Source organism: Rhinopithecus roxellana, chromosome 16 (genome assembly GCF_007565055.1).
Source record: "Rhinopithecus roxellana isolate Shanxi Qingling chromosome 16, ASM756505v1, whole genome shotgun sequence".
Lineage (NCBI taxonomy): Eukaryota > Metazoa > Chordata > Mammalia > Primates > Cercopithecidae > Rhinopithecus > Rhinopithecus roxellana.
The window spans coordinates 36341652-36365462 of record NC_044564.1 but is presented as its reverse complement, the minus strand read 5'-3'; the positions used below and the strand labels follow the sequence as shown (position 1 = coordinate 36365462).

At 49.0% G+C, this 23811-nt stretch overlaps 1 protein-coding gene across 3 annotated transcripts in view; it reads right to left on the bottom strand.

Annotated features, from left to right (window-relative positions):
• DAPK1 (death associated protein kinase 1) overlaps positions 1 to 23811 on the bottom strand; it is a 209410-nt gene that overhangs the window by 29955 nt on the left and 155644 nt on the right. For all 3 annotated transcript variants that reach the window (XM_030920187.1, XM_010377852.2, XM_030920188.1), the window contains exons 18-19: positions 20870 to 20968; positions 10376 to 10453 (exon numbers count right to left, since the gene is read on the bottom strand). In XM_030920187.1, coding sequence (XP_030776047.1) covers positions 10376 to 10453; positions 20870 to 20968 — 177 coding nt within the window. The remainder of the gene's footprint in view (positions 1 to 10375; positions 10454 to 20869; positions 20969 to 23811) is intronic.

Below are 23811 nucleotides of genomic sequence, written 5' to 3'. Positions count from 1 at the left end.
CTTTGTGATCTATACCTGGCGGGACCATTCCTTCAGTTCTAAATCCTGGGAGGTGCTCTTACTGCTGATCTCTTCCAGCAGCAAAAGCCAGTGTTACTTTTGCTGTTACAACTGCATTCCTACAAACTCACACATAACTCTCCTGAAGGCTTTGATTTTCCTATCTCCATTTTCAACTCCTAAGCCAGGACCAGACTTCCTCAACAGGAACTATACTGACCCCTGGTGGGCACTGTGGAAATCTGAGGTGGCATTTTAGTTTCCACAAGGTTGAGGGGATGCTCCTGCAGCTGGCTGGGTGTTCAGACACCGTGTAACAAAATGCCCCTCACAGCGAAGAATTCTCCTGGGTCCCCTGACTTCTGAGCATCTGATGAGCATTTATATAGGGGAAAAGCCTGTTTAAAATCATCTGAGCTGAGAACTTAACTACATCTTACACATCATCCAGAGGGTTTTGGGGGCAGTATTTAATATACACCGAGTCATCCACGAATGCTGCTCTTTTACAGACTGGCAAACAATTACACTTTGCTTTTTTCCTTTCATCTTTCCTGAGTGCTGTCTCCGATTTCTGGACATCAGCTCAGCACGCTGCTGTGGCACTGGAGCTGCCATCCCAGCCCTTCGGTGTCCATGGGCGTCTGTGGGGGTTGCACTCACCGACCCTGCGGGTGGGTACAGGGACCGGCCGGGTTTCCCAGTCTCCTCCTGCCTGTGTCCTAGCACATGCATACTGACATCCAGCATATTTCACTATGCGCATGCTTCCACAAGGTCTCTGTTATATTACAGTCAGGGCATGCTACTGATCTTTTGAAACAATCTGTGTAGTAGGTACACCCCTGTCTATAAATTCTACTTTATGAGGGTCAAGGGAGCATGACACAAGGCTTGTTGTAAAATGCTGGGGCAGCTGGGGTGGAGGTCACGGCACCGAACGACGATCTGTAGAACATGAGGTGGTCCTTACTCTGGTGTCTTTTTCTGACCTCGAATCCCAACAGGTTCAGAGACAGAGCACCACAGGGAAAGGAAAGGGCTGGGGGTCTTGACAGCAATGTCCTTGACTGATCACCTGAATCAGCAAAAAAGCTGGAGAGATTCTATTATGAGTTACTCATTGGGGGTGGCACCTGTTAGCTGGAAGGAATGGGGCTCTGAATTCTCCCCAGGGCCACATGCAGCAGGTGCGCCCGTGCTGCTGGGCTGCCACCGACCCTGGAGCAATTCCACCTCCCAGCCTACTCCAGCCTTCCGCAGCGGCCCTGGGTCTTCCTTGTGAGTCCAAGGCTGTACCCACACCACGCCATGCATGAGCACTTGAGATGCGTCCACTGTGCTGAGCAGCGGTCACCTTCCAAGGTGAACATTCCAAGGGGTAGATGAAACTTCCTCAGCTATATTCCCTGACACACAGCTCCCCACACACGGAGATTCTTGGTACCAGCCCGAGTCTGCTTCATCTGAGACCACGAGAAGGCAGAAAACTGTTCCTGGTTAAATCCAGTCACTGGATCCTGGGTGCCCCCATTTTGGTAAAGAAACTGTGCCATGAATCTGCCTGCAGATCTTTCTTTCTGTTTTGTGCCTGTGGATCTTGACACTTTGAGCTTCAGCACACACGTCTGTCCTGTCTGCAGAAATGGGGCAAGCTCATTCTTTCTGCAGGAGTCCCACAGGCCCTTCCACTCTCAGCAGATTCAAACCATGGTCAACTACAGACACCGCTGCCCCTGTGAGAGGCTTCTAGAAGCGACTGAACCTGCAGGCTGACTTGCTCCTGCGTATGAGTGCAAGCTACGCCTGTGACTTCCCCGTATTGAGTCCAGCTCACTCCTTCAAATTCCACGCAGGGCAATGCTGGGTCAGAAGCTCCTGGCAATCTGTTTGCCTGTTTCATGGGCCAGCCCAATAAACGGAGAAGGAGGGAGGAGGCAGCAGGAGGAGTTGAGACAGATGTGTTTCCTGTCTGCAGCAGTAACTTCCACGTGCAAGGAGCCTTCCAGCTCATGCTATGCCTTCACTCACATTCCCTATGAAAACCTCCAAGGAACCTTCGTGGTTAATACCATCTTCCTCCCTTTCAGATGAGGAAATCGAGGCTCAGAGAGGCCAAGGCACTTGCCCAAGGTGACAGAGCAAAGCCAGAACTCACCACCAGGTCTTCCTCCCACTGCTGGACACTGAAAGGGAGGTGGCAGGTTCCTTAGAAGCAGAGGAGACAGGAACAGACAAGTATATGCACACTGAAGGTGAACCCCACAGCACTGAGGACCATCCAAGGAAGGCCCCTCACAGTGCATCCCACTCAGAAGGCACCTCCTGAGTACGGCACCCTTTGGAGCAAAATATTTCCGTGGAGGGACTCACCTGTCCTTGGTGCACCCCCTTCCCCTCCACCTGGAGCTGTCAGCCTTGGCTGAGATGGGCCCACTCACCCTTCAGTAAGTCTTTAGGAAACTGCACTGATCCAGACTTACAGAATTCACCATCATCTTGAAAGGCCAAGAAAAGCAAAATATCCTTGGGTATTTCCCTTTATAAGGAAATCTCAGCTGATCCTGGAAGATGACCTCTCATCCTCACTAAGAACCTTGGAGAATCTAAGCACATCCGAATTTAATGCAGTCTTCCTGGATAAAAGTTTCTGAAATCTCTCCCGCATTGATGGAGGCACGTTTTCACATTTCACTACCAGATGGCGGGTAGGGACGGGTTGGGGCCCAGAGGCCTCTCCCTGGGAAAGCAGCTTTCATCCACCCAGTGATCAGTCTCCAACCCAGAGGGGGCTCCAGGCCAGGTCTAGAAGGTGGTAGGAAGACTGATTTATTTGGAGGGGGGGGTTCAGTAGTCCTTCCACAGTGTGTGTCTAACACAAGTTACAAGACAAACCTGAGACCCGGCTGGCACAAAGCCAGGGCTTGTTGGGCCCTCCCTGGCTGGGCCAGGCGGGAGCCATGCGCAGCCAACACCTCTGGGGGAGAGGAGAGGGAACTATGGTGTCACCAACATTTTTGGCTCATGGCTTGAAGTGCTCTCCAGTGTGTGCCCCCTAGGTCTGTGGGTGTGGCTGGAGGGTACTCAGGAGACCCCGGGGCATCCAGGGTGTGGGCAAGACCAGGCAGGGGAGAGGAGGAGGCAGAACCGAACTCCAAGGAGTGCAGAATTCTGACTCAGAACCTTCCCGGTGGTCATAAGGGTGTGTGTGTGCGTGTGTAGGATACAGTATATTTACCTGTATTAGCTCTAATCACATCCTTTAAATATTTCCACAGGAGTAGGAGCCTCCCTGGTATTCTTGCCCAAGGCTCACTAAGTAACAGAGCCTGGAAAGCCCCAGTCCAAGCCCCGCACATCTCCCCTGGCTGCCAAGATCGCCTCCTATCACGTCCCTCTGCTCCCCCTCCTGACCCTGAGGCTCCAGTCTGAGCAGCCGGGGGAATTCCTAAACCTAAGGCAGATCCCACACCTGCCTGCACTTGTCCCAAACCCAACCTCCTCACTCCCTGGGTAAGGTCTACAAAGCTGTGCCACCTCTCGGTCATGTTGGGCATTGTTCTCTGCCTGCACCCCCAGGCACATGCTCTGGCCCTAATCCAGTTACCCTCCTTTGTTGTTTTATGCTTGAGCTCCTCCAACCCTTCACGGCCCAGCCCTTTGCACTCCTTATTCCTCTGCCTTCCTCCAGCTGCTTCCTTCTTCTTGCCTTTCAGGTCTTGGTTTCGGTGTCACATCAGAGAGGTCCTCATCAGCCAGGTGAAAGCAGACTCCACCATCCTCTCATCTCACTTCATCCTGTTTCAGTTCCCTGCATGGCACCTACCCCAGGAGGCAGCAACCCTTTCTGTAGAGGGCCAGATGGTCGCTGTGGCAACTCAACTCTGCCATGTATGAACACCAGCCGTAGACAAGAGTGCGTGGCTGTGTCTCAGTAACACTTTATTTACAGAAGTAGGCGGTCGGTTGTAGGCCATTGTTTGCGACCCCTTGACCTGACTTACACATTTTTCTTATCAGTTTCCTGGCTGGGTTCTGCCGATTCTGTTCACTGTGGTCTCTGTGGTGCCCAGAACAGCTCTTACAGCAGACACTGGAAATACCTTTTCAGTGCATGAGTGAATGAATGTTACTTGGTAACGGCGTTGCTCTTTGAAGCCCTGGTGAATCTCCTAATTTCTACTTTTCTTTCTTCCAGTACTGGTTTCTCCCCAGCAACTTAGCTTTCACTTTCTCATCAGACAAGAGGACTAAACATTAGCAAGCTGATGGAGAAGACCATTCGCGGTCTGGGAAGGCCAAATAAGAGCACTGAGAGGTGATGTGGCCCCGCCCACGTGGCAGGGTACAGGGAGACTGCATGCATGGTGCAGCAACTCTTAATTACGCAAATGCAGTTTACAGGTGGTGAATTTTTCCGTCTGGGCAACTCCCAAACTGTTTTCATTTTTCAAAATATTCCTGGCCACCTTTCTTCACTGTTGGGTCTTAGGTTTAGGAAAAGCAAACTACTTTTTTTTCTTGAGACACAGTCTTACTCTGTCACCCAGGCTGGAATGCAGTGGCATGATCTCAGCTCACTACAACCTCCACCTCCTGGGTTCAAGCGATTCTCCTGCCTCAGCCTCCTGAGTAGCTGGGGCTACAGGCGCGCAGCATGATCCCTGGCTCATTTTTTTTTTTTTTTTGTATTTTAATTTTAATTTTTTTGTAGAGATGGGGTTTCACCATGTTGGCCAGGTTGGTCTTGAACTACTGACCTCAAGTGATCTGCCTGCCTCAGCCTCCCAAAGTGCTGGGATTATAGGCATGAGCCACCGCACCCAGCCTACTTTTAATTTCAGGTTTACGGAAAATCTGATTAGAAGGACGACCAAACAAAATAAAAACAAGCCAACTCTTCAACCCCCTTGAAATTCTTATTTTAAAATCAGGTAAGAATGGGACTTGCAGTGATTATAGTAAACATGGATGCTGATATAACATCTAGATCAATCCTTCTCCCATAGAAGGGGTCCCTCCTTTCTTCTAGAAGGAGAACTGGGTTTGGCTGAGCAACAGCACAGTCCTCAGGCAGGTTTGGACAGCTGCATGGGGCTTTGTTACTGACTGAGCACAAGGAAGTAGAAGGAACAACTTCCTTCTGTGATAAGGTGATACCTACAGCCAGGCGGGGGCTCTCAGGGACCCCCAAGACAATGATGAACCTATCAGCAACCTTTGGTAGGGAGAAGCCTTCATCTCTAGCATTTGCTGATTCCTGTGGTGCAAGTGCTCCCACCCTGGCTGATTTCAAGACCCCCATGTGATGTCACCAGGTTGGAAAGACATGCTCGGCTCTCAGGGCCAGCACCACAGGCTCCTGCACGCCACTGCCCTGGTTCACTTAATGTGGGTCAGAATCAATCCCATGCAGCTCAGCCCTGCCCCAGGTTCCTTCTTCCCCAAGAGCTTTGGCCTTGGCCTCAGGCATCTTCCGTGCTCCTGCCCCCTGAACTGTCCAGTGATCAAAACAGCCAGTCCCCTGCACATCTTCCACTGCTGTGGGAGAACCGGATGATTTTGGTTCTATTTCCAGATGCCAAATCCCATTGCTACCCTAGCAAATATAGTGTAAAGACACATTCCGAGGCAATGTCAACTGATGAGAGCTGAGAGCACAGATAGAAAGTATTTCTTTTGCTCAACTGGCCCATTTGGAAACCAAATAAAAAGGCAGGCAATGTAGGGCCACCATCCTCAGCTGTCCCAGATACAGACCTCTCCCCAGGACTGTGCTTTGGATCAACCTGCAGTGGTTCTTGCAGAGTGTGGTAGCACCGCAGGGGTTGAGGGAGAAGGTGTGGAGGCATTCTTTAGGTTTTCACAATATGGCTGTAGGGAACGCTAGCATGTTAGATGCTTGGAGGCCAGGGAGAAGAAACATCGTGCAAGGACAGGACCTCCCAGTCACTCAAACTGCCAATAGCAGCCAGTGAGAAACACGGGGGAATATCAAGGAGAAATGACATGGAAAGGAAAATGGTCCTAAGACACTCTGCAGGGTGAATACTTCTTCCCTTCCCCTCCCCCATCTTGTACCCCACTGTCTCCTCCTCCCGGTGACCTGAGTTAGAACTGCAGGTCAGTCCCCTTCCTGGTGTCCTCGGCAGGCACTGCCTGCTCCTGGGCTCCCACCACAATCCTCAGCAATGCATTCTCCAAGGAAGCCGCTGCGACAGCTCAATCATTTCCAATAACCAAATTCCAGTACGAGGTGTGTCCAGGTGCCAAGCAGTTACTTGCATGGGGATTTACATTCATACACAAGGAAGAAAGACCATGATTAGCAATGCTTGGCAGACAGCTCCTCCTGTTCTGGCTAATGAGGAGTTAACGTTAAGAGCCCACTAAGGGATGATGAAGACAAACAAATTCCAGGGGCTCCTTGAACACAGCATCTAGAAGATTCTGAGGGAATTAGAACCCTGGGCCTCCTCACAGGAAGGCGATCCCTGCGTACTACAAAGCAGGGTGGCTCAGCACAGGCACAGTAGCCAGTGTGGAAAGGATGCATCCCACCTGGCCAGGAATCTGCCCCAGAGCCCCGTGAGTCCACTGATTAAAAGCAGATAGCAGGTACTTCCAGGTGAGGTCGGGACCTCAGGTCTGCACTGACTAGCATGTTGCTCACCTCTCTGAAACCAGGTTTCCTGCAGCAACGTTCCCCTCTGTAAACCTTGGGGATGTTCTGAAATCACAGTGCCCACCACACACACTGAGGACTCAGTGGTGGCTGTCATCACAAATGACACTCAGGGTGCCCAGCCACAGGGGCCACTGCTGCACCTCACAGCTGCTCCAGAGTGCTCTGCAAGATTCCAACAATAGCAGGAAACATGTGGTGCTTACTGTGTGTAGGCACTGTGCGAGGGACATCATCTACATTGACTCATCCAACCCTTACCACGGTCATGGGAGGTAGCAGCAGACTCAACCACTTGACAAGCAGGGACACTGAGGCACAGAGCTGTTGAGCAACTTGCTAGCTCACCCAGCTAGAACGTGGTGGAAGTGGAGTTGGATCCCAGGTCATCTGACTTTCAGTCTGTGCTCTCGGGCACTACTCTGTATTTTGTTTCAACATAAAGATGAGGGGGGACTTTTCACTGGATTCTGGGTGCTAAGGGGGATGTTGTCCTTTAACTAGGGCTTTAAGATGACTATTCTGGCCAGGTGCAGTGGCTTGTGCCTGTAATCCCACTGCTTTGGGAGGCCGAAGTAGGAGGATCACTAAAAGCCACGAGTTAGAGACAGCCTGGGCAATGTATTGAGACACTGTTGCTAATATAAATGTTAAAAATTAGTCAGGTGGGTGTGGAGACATGTGCCTGTAGTCCCAGCTACTTGGGAGGCTGAGGCAAGAGGATCACTGGAACCCAGGAGTTTGAAGCCACAGTGAGCCCTGATTGTACCACTGCACTCCAGCCTGAGCCACAGAGCAAGACCTCATTTCAAAAAAAAAAAAAAAGAAAGAAAAAAAAAGTGACTATTCTTTTCCTTGACTTCTCCTTTAGAGAAAAAGACCACAGGATAATGGTAAAAAAAAATAATAATATTTTGTATTTTATAGTTTTTTATATTTTATGAAACATAAAATATATTTTATATTTTTGTATTTTGTATTTTATAGCTGTAATAGTCCACTTCCCAACTCTTTTAAAAATCTAGGCACCAAAAACAAAGGTACCAATGGATGGAAGAGAAGAAAATCCTAAACTGAGACAGGGTGAGAGCCCGCCCCCAGAAATTCAGAATTCTAAATGGGAACAAGCCCCTTTCCCTTAGGATTTGGAGGAAGCTCCGCAGCAAGGTGCTTTGCATCTCTGCTCCTCACTATGTCAGTCATCTAAGTGGACTGCAGAAAATGGGAACAGAGGACGGGAGAAGGACCTGCCACCCACCTGTCTGACCATCCCCAGCTAGTATAACACTGCTCTCCCTCCGTCCTTTTTCTGAGCACTGTTTTCAGACTCGTCCTGGAAGGGCACATGTGCGTTTGCATCTTGCACAGTAATCTACTTTGAAGTCAAAGAACGGACCATTGCTAAGGGGGCATGGGCAGCAGAACACAGCACAGCCCCACGAGACGCCTCCTCCCTCTGCATGAGGCGGGTGTTGTGACCCGATGGGGTGTTGCAGGTCACTGTGCTGCAACTGAACGTCTGCCTCACAATGAGCTGACTGCAGGTCCCCCGGCCCCTGCTCTGTGATACAGTTTCTTAGATGGTCAACAGCACTCGAAGCGGAGAGCGAATGTGGTGAGCAGCTTTCCAGAGGGCGGCAGTGGTGGAAGTGCTGGTGCTGTGTGAGCCGAGCCAGGGCCTCACACACCTGGGAGGGCACGGCATGGGGACTCAGGGACGCGAGCCAGGTGCCAAGCGCTGCAGGTGGGTGTGCAGCCTCTACGGGTGGAAACCTGAGCACATCTGACCTAGCAGGCTTATGCATTCAGTAAAGTTGTCAGGCCCTGCCGATGAAGCCTTTCACCCTTCCTTAAAAGTGTTTCTTCCTACTAGTGGACCATAACAGAGACCTGATAACTAACAGGAAAAAAACTGTGCTCTCTTAGCCTGTGCAAAAACCAGACTTCTCATCTCCTTTCACTATCAATGGATGCTGCCTGGGTAATGGATGCACACCAGCCTGTAGGTGTGAGATTCTGCACCCAGTGCAGGGCCCCCTGCTGTGCAATCCGGCAAAAGCCAGAGGCTGCAAATTGGGGCTTGCGTTGTGTTTGGTGTGGGTGGTCCTCTGCTTCAAAGAAAGCGAATTTTAAACTTAGGAAACTCTATAAAAAGGCTCATTCTTGAATGCTAACCACTCACGGGCTCTCCCTTGCCCCTGCCCCTGCTTGTTTTGCCTGTAAACAAAAAGGTTTCCCTTGAGTTTCTAGTCCAAATTCGCAGGCATAAGGACACAGTCCATAATGGTACAGAGTGAGAAATCACTAAGCCCATCATTGTAATTTATGAATTTCTGGTAAGAACAGGTGAGTAAGGCTAGGGAAATTTTACCTGACTTATCTCATTCTGCACTTTCCAGGACAAAGGGGAGACTGAATCGCAGCTCTGAGTTTATCAACATCTGCTCAGTGCCTCTGAGGCCAGTTGTCAGAATCCAAAGCAGAAGGGTGTGAAAATCAGTCACGCATGATTTCACCCCTGCCAGGTCAACTCCAAGGAGTTTTAATACACACATATGAAGTGTGCCTCTCCAAGTCTATATTCTACATAAGGAAAGAACTTATCCCAATCTGTGGCCCGCCTGCCCCTGGCAAGACCACAGGACAAGTATGAAAATGCAAACTTCAGGGCCTGTGAAGGTTATAGCCTCACCACTTCTCCCACAGGCACTTCTCAGTCTATACGGCAAGAACTTCGTGCGATATCCGGAGCATATTTTGGACATTATCTTCTCAGCAAGCACTTAAACCAACTGAATTATCATTTTATTCCTAGTTTGCATTTTTAAAAAAATGATTACCATTGTTATAAATTTTTTTAAAAATAGAGTAATTAAAAAAATTTTCAATAATGTTTAAAGAAGAAAATGTTGAGTATAATAGCAAAATTGAAAAACATCACTTCTATCATTTTCTTTCTATGCATTTTAACATAGTAGAGATTATTACGTATACACAATTTGTCTTCTGCTTTGAAGCCCAGACCTCCCCTAACTCCTATTAGTAAAACTCCTTAAAAATATTTAAAAGGTCAAAGCCATTCTATTATATGACTGTAGGACCCTTTACTAGACATTATTGTGGGTTATCTGATTTTCCCAATTTTTATTACTGTATTATAAATAATACTGTGGCGAACATCTTTAAGCATAAAATAGAGTTCCTAGATTAAAGGGTATGGCTATTGTGAAGTCCCCTGACACAACTGTTATGCTGTAGGCTGGAAAGGGTACACCTGCCTTTACTTATTCTTGTCATGTTTCTTTAAGCCTTAGAGCAACAATGTTTGATAAACAGGAGCTTAACAGCTATCTTGGAGCTCAAACATAAAAAGGAAAGAGGCAGAGTCAGCGTCCTCATGCCCCGCTACTTTGTGGGAGTGGTTTATTACAGAGAGAGTGGAAGGAGGAAAACCAGGCACAGCAACTCCAAACAGGCTAAATGATTTCCAAGTCCAAATAGAGAAGAAAACAGAAAGGGAGCTGATGCATTTATACCGACTGACATGCAAACCACAGGACAGGGACCACTGTTCTTAAAACCTGGCTGTCTAGAGCCTCATTCTGTTTATTCTCAAATAAGGAAAAAGGCTGAGACTTTTTCACATAAACATGGGTAGAGAACTTCAGACCCATAAACAGAATTTCTCACCTTTCGAAGTCTTGCAAGGAGACCTGCTACGTGCTCATGCTGTTCCGATCTAGCAAGATCTTCTGCCGTCTTTCCATCCTGTTGGAGAAAAATGCGTTAGTTTCTTTTCTCTGAAAAGGAGAGCTGTGTGTGTTCCATACCCCAATTCTGTGGGTCTGAGGCAGAAACAAGCATAGCAGGTGTGAGAAGCAAGCCAGGTAGACAAAGAGCATGTCCTGGTGTGTTTATCTGGCTGTGCGATCCTTATTTCACTTGATTGTACAGGACAGGAAGATAAGAAGCAGGAACAAAGCACATGCTGGTGTCTTCCTGCCCAATAGCGACACCTTTCAGGTCCACAGGTTTAATCACAACTCAACAGTCTCCTCAGCTGAATGGTTCCTCCCTGTCCTGAACCCCTCTCTCCAATCTCTCATCACACAGACAGTAAAGATTCTCATTAGGTGCCAAATTCTAGTTAGTGCAAGCTACTGTGTTACAATCCTCACAGGGACAAACCCAGCCCTCGCATGATACCGGCTCCTGATAATTACTGTGCATTTCAAAGGAAATACTTAGTTTGACAGGCAATTTTGATTGAAAGATTTTTTGGTGAACAGAAAACAAGGAAATAAGAGTCCACAGCACTTTTATGCTTGCTTTTTATTTAGAGACTTTTCATAGGCTGCAGTTTCACACTGAATAAATTTGTTTCTGTATCTACACCATGAACATACACAATGACAGCAAGTATTTATTGAACACCACCTCATAATACGTGCCCGAACCAGCTCTCAGTGCTCTGCAAGCCTCAGTCCCTGAAGTCACCCCCGGGAGGCAGAAGCTGTCACTGTTCCCCTGCCATCAGGGAGAAACGCGACATGTAGGGGCTATTCTGTTGCAGTTTTAGAGATCACTAAAAATTCAAAAGTAGAAAAGATGAAAAGCAATTTAAAAAAATAAAAATGAATTTTTTTAAATAAAAAAGTAAGAATTTGGTTTATCTGTCAATGTGTATCAATAACAAAGTTGCATCCCTGTAGAAGCTTAGGGATATCCGAAATCTACCTAACAGCAACCTCTCAATTCCTCAACCCAAGTCACTCCTGGAGTCATGCCTGGGGTCCCATTCAGATAGTGTTGCTCAATCTTGCCAACACTGACATTTTGCACCAGGCAATTCTCTGTTGCTGGGCCTGACTTGTGCCTCTTAGGAATTTTAGTAGCATCTCTGGTTTCTACACACTAGGTGGCAGTAGCACCCAACTCCCAGTTGTGACAACCAAATAGGCATTGGCAACTGTTGGGGGTCGGGGGTCAAAATTGCCCTGCTGAGAACCACTGCCTTAGGCTGCCGGTTGAAGCCCAGGTGGCTGCTCTGGAGAAGGCTTGCTGTGCAGTCTGAACTGCCCGTCTCTCTGTTCCTTTAAATTCCTGAAATATCCCCCAGTGGGCAGGTCAGGGCTTCAAGCTTGCTTTGGGGCTGAAATAGGTGCCTTAACAGACACTGCATCTCCAACCAAGGATCCATGCCAAATGCTCTAGTTTCTTTACAGACACAAGAAAAGTACATAAAGGGAAGGGGTTCTCCATTACACTCTGGAATCACCTGTAAAACTTGAAAATATCCTGCCGCCCAGCTCCCACACAGACACTGCTGTCATCAGTATGGGGTACATCCTGGTTCCCAGGTAATTCTATTATGCAGCAAGGTTTGGGAACCACTGCCCTAGTGAGAAGAAATCCGAGCCTTGACTGAAGTTTCCTGCCCCTGACACGTCTGAACAGGACGTTTCTCCTGTAGAGCTCAGATGTGCACAAAACAGTCAGAGGCCTTTCACCAATAGGCTGAACTCTTCGCTGTTCAACCTCTTCAAAATCAAGAGAACCACCATCAACAATACTTTCTCACGGCCAGGCATGGTGGCTCATGCCTGTAATGCTAGCACTTTGGGAGGCTGAGGTGGGTGCATCACCTGAGGTCAGGAGTTTGAGACCAGCCTGCCCAACATGGTGAAACTCCGCCTCTACTAAAAATACAAAAATTAGCCACGTGTGGTGGTGGGCGCCTATAATTCCAGATACTCAGGAGGCTGAGACATGAGAATCTCTTGAACCTGGGAGGCAGAGGTTGCAGTGAGCCGAGATCGTGCCACTGCACTCCAGCCTGGGCGACAGAGCGAGACTCCATCTCAAAGACTAAATAAAAATATAAAAAATAAAAATGTTTCCTCACATTTGCACTGCACTTTACAGCTTGCAAAACATGTTGCTCTAAAGGACCCTATTCAGACTTTCAACAGAAATGCCTGGCGGTGCAGGAGACAGTTTGAAGTTGGGAGAAGACCCAGTTTGAAGTCCTGAACCCACCCCTCACCAGCTATGTGGTCGGTCACTCGGCCTTCCCAGGCCTGGGTTTCCTCATCTGCACGATGGAAAATGGCACTCTCCCTGCACAGGTTCTTGAGCAGGTGAGAGAAAACCAAATGCAAAGAACCAGCACAGTGCCAGGCACAGAAGAAGCAAGCAGTGTCAGAAATTATTCGTAGAAGAGCTGAGACTTGCCCTAACTACCTGGCCTTCTGTCTGAGAGGGAAAGGGGCAGAAGTCAGATCTCTGCATTTTGGTCTTGGCTCTACTGGATACCCCAACGGAGGCTGCAAAAGCAACACTAACATTTGCTGCCGTCCTCCTTACCAACAGGACTCATGGGCTCAATGAAGTGCATGCACTGAAAATATATAGAAAGATGCCCAAGTGTCTCGGCATTCAGTTGTCCATCATCTCAACGTGAGCCTTGGGGACCAAGTGGCTGCAGAAGAGTGAGTTGGGTCCAGAAATCACGGTGTCTCTTGTGTACCCACAGCCCCCCACACTACATTCCAGACTGTGGGCAGTGATTCCCAAGTTGGTTCCATGATATAGAAAGAAATCCATGGAAAGGTGAAAGGCCACTTCATTTATTGTATTCAAGAAGCCAGAGCCCCACAGGCCAGCCAGTTTTAGGAGCCTGCCCTTCACAGACATGCTGCTTATTGCTGTCTGGGGAAGTGCTCACGGTCAGGACTTCTAGTGACACGAGTAATATGCTTTGCAACAGAACAGATGGGGTTTCAACTGGGGCAAGCACTGACAGGGAAACCTATTTGTGCAACCCCCAGTGAAAAGATGATCTAAAAGAATGTGCACAGTCATTTAAACATCTTTAGATAGTGTCAGGGAAAATGTGGATTTTTTTGTTAACCTACAGAATTATAAGGGTTCATCTACTTAGCACTACGGCCAACAAACACTCCATGTCCTGCTTGGACTACGGTGTCATTCATTTTTTCCTTCTTTCCTTCGTACTTTCATCTAGCAAGTATTTACTGAGTGCCTGTTATGCACAGGCCTATGAATACAGCAGTGAATAAAACCAGCAAAAGTCCCTGTTTTCTTGGGATCCAGAATCTGGTGGAGACGGCCGACAAGAAACAACTAGGTGAGTAAAATACAGTAGGTCACGTGGTGATAGGTGCTATGAAGAAAAATGGGGCAGGAGAGATGAACGGCAATCCTAGGGGTGGGGGAGGGATAGGATTTAAACTAGGGTGGTCCAGAAAGTCCTCCCTGAGAAGGTGAAGCTCGAGTCAAAACCTGCAGAAGGTGAGAGAGCAAATCACATGGATACCTGGGGAAGAGCTGCTCAGGCCCAAGAATAGCAAGTGCAAAGGCCCTGGGGCAGTGGATGGCCAGCACTTTTGAAGAACATCAAGGAAGCTCATGGGGCTGATGCGGAGGGAGATGGGAGGAGGTGGAACAGGAGATGGGGGTCAGGGAGGCAATGTCAGGGGCAGATCCTTGGGGAAGCCCCCATTTGAAGGGCTCTGATCCCCATGAGAAGCTGCTAGAGCATCTGAGCAAGAAGGACAAGATCCGACTTATGTCTGACCAGGCGGCTGTCTGGGGACCAGGCTGTGGACACGTAAGGGTGGAAGCAGGGAGCCCACTTAGGAGGCAGCAGTGAATTCCCAGTGATCCCTGCCCAAGGGCTCATTCCTCCTAGGAGAAGCCAGGATACACTTCTAATAGAGCAAGGAAGGCAAAGAGACCAGCAGCCCACAGAGGCAAATCACACATGCTGGAGAGGCTGGGACAGAGGAGGTTTCCCGGGCCGGAGGTGAATGTTGATGGATGAGGAGGAGTGGGTGCCATGGAGTCTTCCCCGAATGTTATGGGCTGTGTGCCCGCATGCCCGTAGCAGGCATTCCAAGTCTCTCTCACTCTGAAGGCAGAGGGCATCAGGTAGCCTCAGGGCAGAAGTGGGCAGAGAGATGTGTGCCTGTGTGTGCTGATGCTGTGGGCACACCATGTGCAGGGGGTGAAGGGGGAAACGGGGAGCTCCAGGGTGAAAGAATAAAAGGTGCCAACTCCATGATGGGGGGAGCTGGCAGGGGCTTCCCAGGACCTGACCACAGCTAAAGGGGTGCGGGGGGCAGGGGAGGCTGGGCAGAGGCTGCAGAGGTCACATCCTGAAGGCACAGGAGCCCCAGATGGAGGTGAAAGTGGAGACCACCAAGCGGCTGGCATTTCTAGAAAGATAAAGGTGGGGCTGGGATGGACTGGTCCCAAGGCGCGGGAGGCTACCGTGCAGGGCTGGGTTAAGAGTCTGACTGGTCCGGAGGTTAAGGTTAAGGGTGATGCCCTTAACCAGGTGGGGGCTGGATGAGTGGGTGCTTCGTGGTCATGGAGAACTGGGAGGAGACTTAGTAGGCTGCGGGTTAGATGCAAACAGGTGAGGAGAGAGTAAGGAGGGTTTCTGTGATCCTGGGCAGGGTGATAGACACGTGCTGAAGCCCTTTGCAGAGGCTGAACACTGGGGAAGAGGAAGCACGGAACTGAAGGGAGGGGCCCTGGTGTGGGGAGGCCAGGGGCCTCTGAAGGTGCTGTGTGAGGCTGGCACTCAGGGGCAAGCAAGGACCAGAGACCAGAGCATGGGCCTCAGTGTTGGGCAGCTGCAAGTCTGGGGGCTAGAGAGGACTGGGGGGATGGAAAGGGAGAGGCTGCACTGCAGGGTGGACCAGCAGGAAGCAGAGGCCTGGGGAGAAGCAGGATGTGGGGACTTTCTCATCCCAGGCAGGAGAGTGTCAGGGAGCATCAAGGGCACCCAGTCCTGGGGATATCCAGTGAAAGAGGCTCGGGGCAGCGGCTGGGACTTGGGTGGAAAGATGACAAGGACGCAAGAGGAAGAGCTGGGCTTTTGAGTCAGGGAGGGATCACCTGGGCCAGGGGCAACAGCTGGGCCAGGCTCATGGGGGCTTCGGGGTGGCTGGGAAAGTTTTATTTCTTGACCTGCGTGGAATTCAAGGGTGTTTGTCTTATGGAAACCCACTAAGCTTTATATTGGTTTATGTGCTTTTTTCTATTTATGTTTTATTTTATAGTAAGAAAGTTTAGAAGGAAAGCTGTCAAAAGGTGAGTGGGGACTCTGCTGAGGGCTGTGTGAAGTGGAAGACAAGACAGTGGAGGGTGCAGGAGTGAGGGAGGCAAGGACAAAGAGGGGACAGGATGTGTGGCCTTGTTCAGGTCACTCTGGCTGAGGACTCAGTGGAGTGGGAAGGTGGCAGCAGGGGGCGCTGGTGGTTCTGAAGGAGAGGTAGATGGAACTGCTTCTGGAGGGTGGGAGGAAGGCAGGGGTGCTGGGCCTTCCAGGAAGACCAGAGGCCCCTCCCCAGGCCTTGACTCAGCCTGAAACCTGGGGAGTAAGGACACACTGTCAGTGCACAGAAGGAAAGCTTTGTATAAACCAAAGAATGTGAAAGATCTCAATAATTTAAGAATACTGGAAGCCCTTGCCAGATCAATTAGGCAAGAGAAATAGAGGCATCCAAACTGGGAAAGAGGAGGTCAAGTTATCCCTGTTCGCTGATGATACGATTTTATATCTAGAAAACCCTGAAGACGTCACCAAAATATGCTTAGAGTTAATAAATCAATTCAGTAAAATTTCAGAATACAAAATGAACATACAGAAATCAGTAGAGTTTCTACATACCAATGACGATCTAGCCCCAAATCGGGAAGGCAATCCCATCTCCAACAGGTACCAAAAAAAAAAAAAATCCAGGAATATATTTAACTAAGGAGGTGAAAGATCTCTACGAGGCAAACTAAAAAACACGAATGAAACCAACTGTAGATGAGAAGAATTAATATTGTGAAAATGGCCATACTGCCCAAAACAATCTACAGATTCAATGCAGTCCCCATCAAAACACCCACCTCATTTTTCACAGAATTAGAACAAACAGCTCTAAAGTTCATATGAAACCACAAAAGGGCCTAAATAGTCAAAGCAATCCTAAGCAAAAAGAGCAAAGCTGGAGACATCATATTGCCTAATTTCAAATTACACTAGATGGCTATAGTAACCAAAACAGCATGGTACCCACTTAAAAACAGACAATGGAACAGAAAGGAATAGGGAACCCAGAAATAAAGCCACATGTTACAGTCAATTGCTCTCTGACAAAATTGACAAGAACATACACTGGAAAAAGGACACCCTTTTCAATAAGGAGTGCTGGGAAAATTGGGTATCTATTTGCAGAAAAATGAAACTGTATCCTTCTCTCTCACCATTTGCAGAAGTCAACTCAAGATAGATTAAAGACTTAAATGGAAGATCTTAAATTATAAAAACACTGGAGGAAAACTCAGGGAAAACTTTTCTAAACATGGGTCTAGGCAAATAATTCATGACTAAGACTTCAAAAGCATAGGGAACAAAACTAAAAATAGACGAACAGGACTTAAACTAAAAGCTTCTGCACAGCAAAGGAGATAATCAACAGAGTGAACAGACAACTTGCAGAATGAGAGAAAATACTGCAAACTCTACCTTTAACAGGGAACTGGTATCCAGAATGTACCAGGAACTCAAACAACTTAACAACAACAACGAAAACCACCAAATAATCCCATTTAAAAGTGGGTTAAGGACATGAAGAGACATTTTCCAAAAGAAGACAAATGGCTAACAAACATGAAAAGCATGTTCAACATCACCAATCATCGGAGACATGCAAGTTAAAACCACATGAGGTATCAACACCAATCAGAATGGCCATTATTACAAAGCCAAAAAATAACAGATGCTGAAGAGGATGGAGAGAAAAGAGAACTTTTATACATTGTTGGTGGGAACATAAATTAGTACAACCGCTATGGAAAACAGCATGGCAACTTCTCAAATAACTAAAAATAGAACTCCCATTTATTCCAGCAACCCCACTACTGGGTATCTACCTGAAGGAAAATAAATCATTTTATCAAAAAGATATCTGCACTTGTGTGTTCACTGCAGGACTATTCACGGTAGCAAAGGTAGGGAATCAAACTGTCCATCAACAGAGGACTGGACTTAAAAATCGTGGCATATATACACAACGGACTACTACTTGGCCATTAAGAAAAGGAAATCAGGCCGGGTGCGGTGGCTTACACCTGTAATCCCAGGACTTTGGGAGGCTGAGGCAGGCGGATCATAAGGTCAGGAAATTGAGACCATCCTGGCCACCACGGTGAAACCCCATCTCTACTAAAAACACAAAAATTAGCCAGGACAAAAATTAGCACGCGCCTGTAGTCCCAGCTACTCGGGAGGCTGAGGCAGAAGAATCGCTTGAACCCGGGAGGCAGAGGTTGCATGAGCCAAGATCAGGCCACTGTACTCCAGCCTATCGACAGAATGAAACTCCCTCTCAAAAAAACAAACAAACAAAAAAAAAACAAAAAAGAGAAAGAAAAAAGAAAAGGAAATCATGTCCTTTACAGCAACATGGATGGAAACGGGGGCCATTATCCTAAGTGAAACAACTGAGACACAGAAAACCAAATATCACATGCTGCCACTTAAAGTGGGAGCTAAATGATGTGTACACAGGGAAGCTGAGTGTGGAAAATGATGAACAGTGGGGACTTGCAGGGGTGAGGGGGAGGGAGGCTCGTGAAGGATGGGAGTTTGTCTGGTGGGTAAAATGTGCTTTGCTCCAGTGATGGACAGGCTGAAGACCCTGACTTCACCCCAATGTAATATACCAATGGAGAAAATTGCACTTGTACCCCATGAATATATACAAATAACAAATCAATAAATAAATTTATTGATTTACAGGTTAGCATAATATTTGTATTATCTCGTGCTAATATGTTATTGAACTTCATTTCCTCTGTCTCTTTCTCCTCCTTCGATGTGGCTGCTAGGAAACTTAAACCGAGGGATGTGGTGTGGTCATGTTTCTGAAGGCAGCGTCCCCAGTAAGGCGCTCCAGTCTGGAGGGTCTCCCCGGCCCCGCGGGAGAGGAAGTCCCGGTTGGCCGGGGGGAGGGTAGGGGGGTCGGGGGGCGGTGCACTGGGAGAAGGCTAGGCACACCCAGCTCTGCTCACCCTCCCATCTCCCGGGCCTCCGCGCCGGCTCCAGCCACTGCGCTCCCACCGCGGGAGGGCACCAGAGGCCGCCGAGCCCCGGCCTGAACAGGGCGATCCTCTCAGGACTCTCTGCCCCTCTGAGGACCGGGCTTGGCTTGCAGGTTCTAGCGATGCCTCCCACCAGGGGCGCCCCTAGCCCCTGTCACGCCCTCAGGACCCGCTCCTTTGTCACCACACGGTCCCATTCGCCCATTCGGTGACTGTAATTGACAGCTGTGACTCTCGGGTCAGCGTCCCTTTCCCATTGCCAGAAGTCTCCTGAGGGGCGCGCGCCTGTCTTGTGCCCCTGGACTCCCTGTTCGCACAGCGCCCCCGGTGTGTGCGGAGTGACTGAGGAGGTAGCAGAAAGAGCCGCACCCGCCTCGCAGGTTAGCTCTGGGCATCATGGGAGGGGCCTGGGGACAGAGGACGCTTCTCCTGCGGTGGGAAGCGAGAGAGCGAGGAGGTGCACGGAGGGACCTGAGGAGGAGCCTGGCGGGGACCACCGATGCAGCTGTTGTGGGGAAGGGCAGAGGGCCCTGCGGCTCACGGAGGGACCCCACAGAGGGGGCCGCACATTTCAGCAGCTCCAGCCTGCACTGCGGTAGATGCAACAGCGTCAGCTGCTGGCATCTGCAATAATGGCCTGGCTGGGTCTTTCATGAGGCCACACATAGGACAAAAATATTTATTTGTCTTGAAAATGCATATAAATGCTCTATTAGGGAGTAACTGGAACCTGTGCCCAAGCATGGCTGGGCAGGCTTGACAATGGCCCACGAGATCTAACAAGTCAGGCACAGCAGGGTGAAGTGGGTATGGTGTGTGCATTTGCGGTGGGTGACCAGGTGCCCTAGAAACAGGCCTCATCCCATGCGGAGTACTTGGTAATAACTGAGCCTGCAGAGAAAGCACAGAGCTGGGCGCCCCCGCGACTGCACAGATCAGACCTATTACTTCTGGGGAGGGAATGACATCCCGATAACATGAGTGCATTCAGGGAGGCGACATCCTAGCCCCAGCAGTCAGCAAACACTTTCCGTCAAGGGCCAGGGGAGGAGGTGTTTGGGCTCTGTGGCACATATGGTCTCTGTCACAACTGCTCAGCTCTGACACCTGGCATGGAAGCCGCCAAGGCCAATACAAACCTTAGGCACGGCTGTGTCCCAGTAAGACTTCATTTACAAAAACCAGCAGTGGGATATGGCCTGTGGGCCATGGTTTGCTAACCTCTGGATGATCTCCAGGAAATGAGGCTCTCTTCCAGCCTCGGGGCCTGAGCTGGGCTGACACATTAAAGCACCACTTGGTCTCCTCAGAGAATCACCCTCTGTCAGCAAAGCTCTAATCTGTGAGCCCAGGACTCTCCCACACAGGCTGGATGGTCAGCCTACTCTCAGGCCGGCAAGCACCCGAATGGTCATATTTCACTGCAGCCATAACATTGCAACCATACCTCATTAGCTGATGCATTTTCCTTCTTGAGTATTTCATGAAATGTGAATCAAAAGGTTTCCTCAGCAGGGAGGTGCTAGGTCTGGCATCGGCAGCAGGGAGTGAGGGAACTGAAGAAATCTCACTTAAAATACTCCACAGGCCTAAAGCAAAGCCTGACTCTTTAAGCAGCTCCTGCTTATGGCACCCGGCAGTCTGGTCTTGGGCAAATGTGGAGACTACACCCAACACCCACTGAGGATTCTTCCTCCCCCAGCTCCTTCTAAAGGGCAGGGGCTCCAGTGCCCTGGGGCAGAGGAGCATTTAGGAAGGGGAAGTACACACATCCCACGATGCAGGGGCCCTGGTGTGTGACGCAGAGAAACAAAAAGGCCAGAAGGAAGCAGCGGAATCCCTGGCAGAGCAGGGTGTGGTGAGATGAGAAGAGGAACATTAAGGAGACATTAGGTTGGGCGTGTGGGGGCGAATGTCTGTGTTACTGTAGCGGAGGAGTGAACAGCAGCCTGGCTGCTTTAGAATGCAGAGTTGCCATGCAAGCCCTGTCCCTCCTGCCCTGGAGGCGCCAGAGGCTCCCAGCAGCTCCCTCCTGCACGAAGCCCTGTGAGCACTCACTGTGGTCAGCGCCTCCACGCTGGCTCCCATCAGACAGAGGTACCGGACCACGTCCAGGATCCCATTGTTGGCCGCAAGGTGCAGAGGCGTTCGTCCGTACTGGGAAGAGAGAAAAAAAAGTCAAAGGTCGTTCTTCTCATGCAGTTGCTGAGGATGACATTCCGGAGACACAAGGTTAAGGAAGGGGGTCAGGGCCCCACCAGAAAGAAGGAAGGAGCCATCTCCCTTCTCCTGAAACTTGCTCTCCCCTGGGGCAGGCCAGCAAGGCAGAATCTTTCCAAGTGCTTTGCAGTTAAAAGAGGAGCTTCAAAATACAACTTCAAAGGTAACTAAAGTAAGTTTCCTGCTGTGCTGGCCTGAAGGAGGCAGGAGCCAAGGGCTCAAGGCCCAGAGTTCCAGCAAGATCTGCACCATAGATCAAATGTAGACACAGCCAGGGAAGAAGATACGCGGAAGACAGATATTGAAGACATCCTAATGAGTGAAAATCCCAGGACAAGCCCATAAGCCCTGTTTGTGCCTGTGGTTCCCAAACTGTGTGCCAACGTAGCCCAGGGAACTGCACTGAATTCATAGGGGTGCCCAGGAATATCTAAAGTTTTTGATAAGAAAACTGGTTCTGAGACCAGGTGAACTACTCGCTTGAAGTGGTGCAGAGTCATCATTAGACTGCACCACCCTGCCTTCCATGACACCATGTCTCTCACAGCCGGGGTTTGGTGGCTGCCCTGGGAGGAATCAAGAGTCTTGAGGAAATCACTGTGGACAGGATACGAGGCCGTGTCCACTCTGAGTCCAAGGTTTCAGAAGTGCAGTGCACTCATCACATTGTACGTAATGTGGTCACGAAGAAGGAAAAGAAAATACTAGTTTTCTTTCTGTTTATGTGTATTATCTTTCTCAGCTGCTGCTAAGCTGTTAGGACATAAGTGGTTAGTAAGTTGTTTGGACTGAACCACTCAATTAACAGAGTGTTAGGGATTTCTTTTGATCTAGGTGAACCATGAAAAAACAATTACTGAAACCCTGAGGATGTTGTGAACTGAGAAAGTTTGGGAATGTCTTTTTTATGCTATGTATTTTTAAATATCAGTTTTTGTTATACAGTTGACACATGCTCTTTTTAAAACTCCAAGCAACCTAGAGAAACATATAATACAAAATAAAAATCTTCCTTCTCCACTCCCCTCTTTACTCTCAAGCTCCCTGGCTCAGAGCTGTCCCTTTTTAAGAATTTGGTCCATTTCCTCCCAAGCTCTTATCTATGAATCCTGAACAGGAGAGAAATCATTTAAACAGCCGAGATGTGGTCATAGCCCACCTTCCACTCTGTCCCTTGCTTTGTCCATCTAACAGTAGGTTGGGAACACCTTTCCATGCCTATAACGGGAGGGATCACATTCTGAACGCCTGAATCGCATCCACTGCGTGGCTCTCATGATTCATTCAGCCACCGAGGGTGGACGCTAGGCAGCCTCAATTCCCGGCTAGTGTAAACACTGCTGCAGTGTGGGACACGCTCATATTTCTTTATTATTATCTTCTGCAGTAATGCAGAAAGCAGATATTAAGCTTTCAAGCATCCTAGAGTTCACATGAGAAGGAAAAGGGAAGGTTTTGAAGACTGGGTGAAATGTTTAAAAGATGCAATATAAGGGAGATGTAATTTTGGTTGTAAAATGCACAGTTTTATAGAAGAGAAGAAAGCTGAGGAAGAGAGTGTGATGAAGAAAAGAGCAGAGGAAATGGCCACTGTTGAAGGGCCCAGGTTGGGACAGAATGACACCAACCCCTTAGCCTTAAATTCCAGTTCTGCCACCACCCGGACCCAATGTCTCCAGCTTCATTTTCTCCCTTCCCCATAACCCCCTCCCTAAATACCTACTGCACACCCTCTGTGTGTCAGCGATAGCCCACAACAGACACACTGGCTTCCCTTGGTGGAAAACAGGCTTCCCTCTTCTCCATCTGTCAAAGCCTCGATCATCTTAAGTGATCACCTCTGAAAAGACTTCCCTGATTTATTTAATATCTGAATTGTTGCTTCTGTGTTTCTGGAGCACCTTGTGCCCAACACAGCAGCAATGACAACATGAGATGCGGCTACATCTGAATGTGAATGTGTCTAAAAGCAGCCTGAGGGCAGAGCCATTCACCTTGGCATCTACTAGTTCCTCCTTCCACACTGGGCACAGTGCTGCCCTGGAAGGGGATAAACACCTGACAGGCAGGGAGTCCTCTCTCATCCTCCCAGATGTGTGCGTGTGCACAGCGTGCCGTCTGTCTGTCCTTAAGGGAAGTACCAACTCAAAGAGGGAGAAATGGGTAAGGGCCATGGATTCTGCGCCATCTATTTCCTTTCCTTTCTGTGCTCTCTAACACGGCCAGTTAAACAGCCACTCTCCTGATTTCCATACGAGAAGGAGGAAGAATGCAGAAATATCTCACTGCATGAGCGTCAAACATAGCAACGAGGTCCTGTCACATACTGGTGACAGGGTAGGATTTGAATGGCCATTTTTATTTCTGGAGGAACTTAATCCAGATAAGGAAAAGGCAAGACCATCCAATGAAGAAAGAGCAACAGCCTCCTTGTGGAATGGGGGTGCCTCCCCACGCTCACAATTGGTTACCTGAGTGTGTCTCTAGAAAGCTGGATGTGCTGTGGTGGGCAACAATGCCTTCTGCTACATATCTGTGCTTCTTTTAAGGCCTTCTAAAGCCCCCATCACCCTTCCTTTTTAAAAAAAAAAAAAAATAGCAAAACAAGCCTGACAGCAACCCTTCTGAAGACCCCCAAAGTCAGGGTGTGCTGATGATGGCAGCGTCAATGCCAACCCGGGGAGCCTGCCTGCGGGGGTGGAGATGCAGAGCTTGTGTGCAGCCAGCACCCTTCTGTCCAGGCGGGCTCTGAATTATGGGTCGGAATTATGCTGCTAATT